Source organism: Belonocnema kinseyi, chromosome 1 (genome assembly GCF_010883055.1).
Source record: "Belonocnema kinseyi isolate 2016_QV_RU_SX_M_011 chromosome 1, B_treatae_v1, whole genome shotgun sequence".
Classification (NCBI taxonomy): Eukaryota; Metazoa; Arthropoda; class Insecta; order Hymenoptera; family Cynipidae; genus Belonocnema; species Belonocnema kinseyi.
Genome location: NC_046657.1, coordinates 182669202 through 182675502, shown reverse-complemented (window position 1 = coordinate 182675502; position 6301 = coordinate 182669202). Strand labels below are relative to the sequence as shown.

The 6301-nt window shown below is 34.0% G+C and overlaps 1 protein-coding gene across 1 annotated transcript; it reads left to right on the top strand.

Annotated features, from left to right (window-relative positions):
• Positions 1–2017: 2017 nt before the first annotated feature.
• On the top strand, positions 2018–3379 carry LOC117181587 (piggyBac transposable element-derived protein 2-like). Its single transcript, XM_033374434.1, has 3 exons — positions 2018–2346; positions 2590–2943; positions 3040–3379. The coding sequence occupies exons 1-3, from the start codon at positions 2018–2020 to the stop codon at positions 3377–3379; spliced, it is 1023 nt and encodes a 340-aa protein (XP_033230325.1).
• Positions 3380–6301: the final 2922 nt, after the last annotated feature.

The following is a 6301-nucleotide window of genomic DNA, read 5'->3' as shown; positions in this document are numbered from 1 at the left end:
AGAGCTTCCGCTTCAAGAGTACATAAGTGAATGCGCCCGAGCCGGGAGGCCAGTCGGTTTATATGGAGTGATGGTGAGTCATCCTATGACGTAAATGATGGCTCTGATCACAATGTGTAGGAAGAAAACAACTGCGCATCTGAGCACTCAAATCTAAGATCTTCCTGTAATATGCGTATTACTTACGGTAATGTTTCTATTGCCAGTTTCATATGGCTTCCCACTGGCAGTTCGGTTTCCTTATTATTCCTTCGTGGTGCCACCAATATGGTAATAGGGGTACTAGACGGCCCTATCTGACTCTAAAAAAGATGGCCGGTCCTTATTGCTAAGAGTTTCTATGTGCGAAATTTTTCCATATGGTAGCGATTCTCGCAACTGGCCTTACTTCAACATAAAATACAATGGGGAAAGTATAAAAATCATTAAAATGTAAACATTTAGCAAATTTAAAGATGATTTAATTCCAAAATTCATTATTTTTGTTAGTACAAATATTTCTAGAGTGTTAGTTACATGTATACCAGACTGGATAGAGTGAAATAAACTGCGAAATAATTATTTCTCAATTTAAGTAATTTTTAGAAATTAGTGCAATTGATTTAATTTTATAGACTAATAATTACCCTAAATTGTTTTAAATACATCGAATTTTTTTGTACTTATCGTTTTAATTATACCGAAGCTAAAAAAATGTCTCTTTAACCCTCTACCGCATCGCGTATCATATATGATACATACCGTTTTAAACCACACAAAATAATCTTGTGAGGTTAAAACGGCTTAAAAAGGCCGCCAACTAATTGTTAGTCCATTGTTTTACTGTAAAAACACTACTTTTTATGTTTCGAAAAGGCTGCGACCGTTATTTTAAACGAAGTGTTCGGAAGGAGGGATTGCGCGAGGATTTTGACACCTAAGGTAAGTGAACCACCCACTTTATGGTAATATATATGTTAAAAAACTATGGATAAATATTTTCCTGTTAGAATATAGTTTTTATTACTTCATGATACTTCAAACTAGACGTTTTGGTTCTGTCTTGGCCTTTATAACCTCGAAAACACGTGTGTATCAAATATGATACAACATGCAATCCCGCGCAAAACGGTTAGTTGTACTGCCAAGCACCGCGTGTTGCCTATAATGCAGGATTATCTTACACAGCGTGGTTTATATTTCTTATAAAAAGAGCAGAAATGTATTTTACTATGTTTTATATATTTTTTTAATTATTGGGAGTTTTTTTAATAAAAGAATACTTTTCACGTGGTTACAAATTGAGTTTTTAGTCATTTATAATTAGTCTTAGTATTCTATATTAGGAATTGTTTGTATTGTTTCAGCGAGTTTGAAATTGAGTTTTTCGTATTTATTATTTAGTCATAATATTATTACTTTTTTTAGGAATTTAGCATGATTTTGAAAAATCCTTAGTTTAATTTGAAAAGTGAGCCTAGTTGTAATAATTTAATTCTATTCTAGGATGGATGTTGAAGAATTTTATGGATCGCGCTCGAAGCACGTCGAGGCTGCTGCTCTACAAGACGGTGCTGTTAATGAATACGATGCATTTTCGGACGACGATGACAACATTCCCCTGGGGCAAATAATACGCAGAGAACCCATGATTTACGAGTCTAGTGAAGAGTGGGAACCAGATGTCGACGACGATGTTGCTGCTGAAATCGACGATATCCACGACAACGAAGAAGAAGCTGTTTCGACAAGAAATTTACGCTGTACTGCAGCTCGAACTCCTACTAATGACACACAACAAAAGCAAACCCGCCCTGGTCGTCAGCAGTCTAAGAAAAAGGACTCTATCCGGTGGACCAACACCAAGCTTTTGTGGTCTACGAAAGACACTGAAATCACAGGGGTGACTGATCTGCCGGCTGGTACTGCTGAATTGGATACTCCCTTTTAATTTTTTTATTACATTTTTGGAAGAGAGATATTGCAGAAAATCACGGACGAAACAAATCTCTATGCAATGCAACAGCGCCCTAAAAAAATGTGGTCGGTAACCAGAAAAGAAATTGAGCAGTTTTTGGGTACCATCCTCTTTATGTCCTTGACGCAAAAACCGTCCACACGTGATTACTGGTCCAGTGTTCGTCCGGTGCCCGGAGTGTCCGAAGTTATGTCCGTGAATAGATGGGAAGAAATTAAACGAAATCTTCACTTCAACGACAATGAATCCTTCGTTCCAGCAGGCCAGGTTGGCCACGACAAGCTTCATAAGGTGCGCCCGATAGTGAAGCACATCAGCCAGGTCATGAGAGGGTTGCCCAAAGAAAAGGACTTGTGTGTTGATGAACAAATCGTCCCGTTCAAAGGAAGGTCTTGTTTAAAACAGTATAACTCAAACCACACAAGTGGGGATATAAAGTCTTAGTCCTGAGCGGGGTATCGGGTATTTCCTACGAATTCGAGATATTCACTGGTGCATCAGACAACAAGATACTCCCTAATGAACCCGATCTTGGGGTCAGCAGCAACGTCGTGCTGAGACTGTCTCGGTCGATTCCACGTGGACTACTACTACGAATACTACGTTCTGTGTTTTGATAACTGGTTCACCAGTCCAGGTCTCCAAGTACACGTGGCAAAAGAAAGGATCATTTCGATCGGTACGGTGCGCCAAAACAGATTGCAGGGCTGCACACTAAAAACAGAGAAGGATCTAAAGAAAGAGGGACGTGGAGCTCACTGTGAAAGAGTTGGCATCGTAGATGGCGTTAAGTTATCGGCAACGGCGTGGCTCGACAACAAAATGGTCACCTTCCTATCCAGCTACGTCGGAAGCCAACCAGTTGGAGAAGTAGAAAGGTACTTTGCGGCGGAGAAGACTAGAAAGATGATCCTGTGCCCCAAAGTCGTCACGGAATACAACAGGACCATGGGAGGTGTCGACAAATTAGACTCCATTTTAGGGCTGTACAGAATTCGTCTTCGCTCCAAAAAATGGTATTTGAAATTGTTCTTCCATCTAATCGATTTGACGATTGTGAATGCGTGATTTCTGTGGCGCAGAAAAAATCCCTCTAAGTACATGCCTCTCGCCGATTTCAAGGGCGGGGTCGCCGAGTGCCTGACAAAGGCTGGAAAGTCTTTGCAAAAGAAAAGAGGTCGGCCGAGCCAGGATGTGGAAAATAAATTCCAGGAGAAGAAGAAACGAGGACCGGTCACCATGATTCCATCAATGGATGTGCACCTCGACCAAATAAGCCATTACCCCGAATGGATGGAAATAAGGCATCGGTGCAAGAACCCGAAATGCACATCCCTAAAATTCGTCGGCTGTGAGAAGTGCAAATTGCCATTATGTTTTAACAAAGACAGAAACTGTTTCCACCAGTTTCACCTAGAATAATAGTTTTGTCTTTTGTTTTACAGCCAAAGATTATTTTTATGTGAAAATTATCTATTTATTGAACAAAACACAGTCACAAAATACGATTTTACTTATATAAATATATAATTATACCATAGTATATTTATGTTTTTTAAAAATATTTCTTATCGTATTCTATTACGTTTTGACGTCTGAACGCTACTATTTCCAAAGAAACTTGTAGGTATAGATGTATTTTTGTAAAAGGGTACAAAATGATATTTTCTTATGTGTGCCATATGTATCCTAAAATATATTAATACAATATTTACACATGTTTTTTTATTTTTAAAACCATATAAAGCATTTAGAATAATTATCAAGAGTTTTAGGAATGCAAAAATGTCTTCTAGAACGCGAAAAAAACGCTATAGAAAATACCATTTTTTATAGATTTTGGTACCGCTAGTGCATGATGTATCACATATGATACAAACCCTATTTTTGTCAGTATCTCACCCCAGAGGTGAGTTTTTGAAAAAGTAAAAAAAAAACAAATTGTTCTATAGCCTTCCTAAAAATGCCTGAGTTTTTTCGCTAAAAAAAATCATGCGGTAGAGGGTTAAAAGGTTGATTTTTTTCGAAATTCTGTTTAAAATAAGCCCAGGGTGAAGCCAGTTTGTCTAGTTTTTAAGCAGATATTGCAAAAATAGTGTAAATTGCAATGTTTTCTTTAATTTTCAATAACTTCCGCAATAGTCAACGTTTTTCAAAGTTCTTGGGCTTACTTTGATTTAAAATTAATTTTTTGGTTGAACATTCATTTTTTGACAGAGAATTTAATTGTTCAATTTTTGGTTGAAGAATGGTCTTTTTAGCTTAAAATTCGTCTTTCTTCAACATTGATTTTGTTCACTTGAAACTTAATTATTTAAGTTTTGATTGGCAATTGATTTATTTGAGTAAAACACAATTTGTTGTTGTTGAAAGTTTAACTGTTTCAGTTGAAGATTTATTCTTCAGTTAAAAACTCATATTTTTGTTAAAAATTTAATCATTCCAGTTAATGATTTATCATTTTAGTTGAAAATTCATCAATTAAGATGAAAGTTACTTTTTACTACAAATGTAACAAGTTCATATTCTGTTAAAAATTAATTTTTTTCTAGTTTAAAATTCAAATATTTGTTTGATAATGTCTCCTTTAATTTAAAATTCATCTTATTGGTTAACAATTCAAATATTTCAGTGAAATATTCATCATTTTAGTTGAAAATTCTTCTGTTTGGTTTAAGATTCCACGAGTTTTGTTGTAGATAATTTTCTTTCATCAGCATAAACGTTTTTTTTAAACCTCTAAAATATTTTCAAAACAAATTTTCAACTACATATAAATATGTGTGATCTTTTCTAAGGAATCTTTTTTTATTAATAATTGATTCAGATTGTTAAAAACCATGTAGTTAAACAAAATAAATGTCAAAAAAATAATAAGAAACGAAATTACCATACCGTGAACATTACACTTCCACCTGGGCCTTTAACTTCTGCCTTCCAAATTATGTGTCTTTCCCAAAAGTGTTGTTTACAAACTGTATTTCTATATCGTAAATTTATCGTCTTTGCCCATAGAAAACAATGCAAAAGATGCAAAAAAACAGGCTTACCTGATCGGAGCGCCATCTATTGGATTTATTTGAACTACGATACCCCTCTAGATGCTAAGAGAACAGAAAAATGGGGGTGATGCATGGGGCTGGCCGCCACTATGGTCTACTTACGGCACTCAGGGCGCAGTCCCATGGAGGTAGATTAGTAGAATAGTGGAACAGTTTTGACCAATTAGGTGACTACTAGAGCGTGTGCAGGCACCCCATTGGTAAAAACCAGCCCCCTGCCTCGACCATGTATGTGTAGTAGTTTTCTTACGATTCGGAGGGGAAATGTCGGTCAAACTAAGCCAACAGATGGCACCACAAAAAGTAGGTCTGTCTTCTCATTGAATTGCATTAAGAAAAAGCAAGAATAATTTAAAACTTGATGCTGTTTACAAATAAACAAAAAATAATATATGAAAAAATGAGAGTAACTATTACTAATTATTTAAAAAAAGAAAAAGTCATAAATATATGTAGTTTAATATGAATAAAATTTAATTTTGAGATACATTTTCAAAGCAGTTCGAACTTCATATTTCTATCATTTATTTTGGTGATATTATTGATTTTATTATTTGTTCTAGTTAAACAAAATTATTTATTGTTAAAATGATTAATGTGGCTAATGAAAAAATTAATAATATTTAAGACCTCAATGACAAAAATATTTAAAACATATACATGATCAGAAGAATTAATAAAAAATATATTACTTATATCCATTATAAATATTATAATAATTAGAATATGTAAGACTACAACTTAAGTTGCAAAGTAAAGAATCTTTGTACCTCTAAAAACTTATTAATTTCAAGATTTGAAGAAAACATTGTTAAAAAGTAGTGGTAACTGTAATTAAAATGTTCGAGGGAATCAAGTTTCAAATCAAATAATTGGAGGGGATCATTTGGTAATAATTTAATTACACGAATGATAAATGAGAAAATGGATTTAATATTATTTAATATAATGTATATATTTATTTCAATTGAACCAAACATCATATGTATATACATTTATACAGTTCAATAATTTATTTGCTGCTTAATCTTGAAAGCTTCTGCCTCGCTGCATTCATCCCCTAATAATTTTATTTAAAATTTTAAAGTTAAAGGAGATTTTGAATTAAATAGTAAATTATATTATTGCAAACCTTATTTCTGAAATAAACAGACTATAAACTATTAAAATCTATAAACAAACGTACTGTACTCATGACGTAAACAAAAAATTCTATTCAAAAGGACCAAAATTTTGAATTTCTTTATGTACTATTTTAAATTTAAAATTAAATTTAAAATAA

Bases quoted from the DNA above. Each gene is read 5' to 3' on its own strand.
- LOC117181587 (XM_033374434.1), top strand. From the start codon at position 2,018: ATGTGGTCGGTAACCAGAAAAGAAATTGAGCAGTTTTTGGGTACCATC. The intron at 2,347-2,589 runs GTCTTGTTTAAA...CTGGTTCACCAG, and splicing joins ATCGTCCCGTTCAAAGGAAG to TCCAGGTCTCCAAGTACACG. The intron at 2,944-3,039 runs GTACAGAATTCG...TCTGTGGCGCAG, and splicing joins TTAGACTCCATTTTAGGGCT to AAAAAATCCCTCTAAGTACA.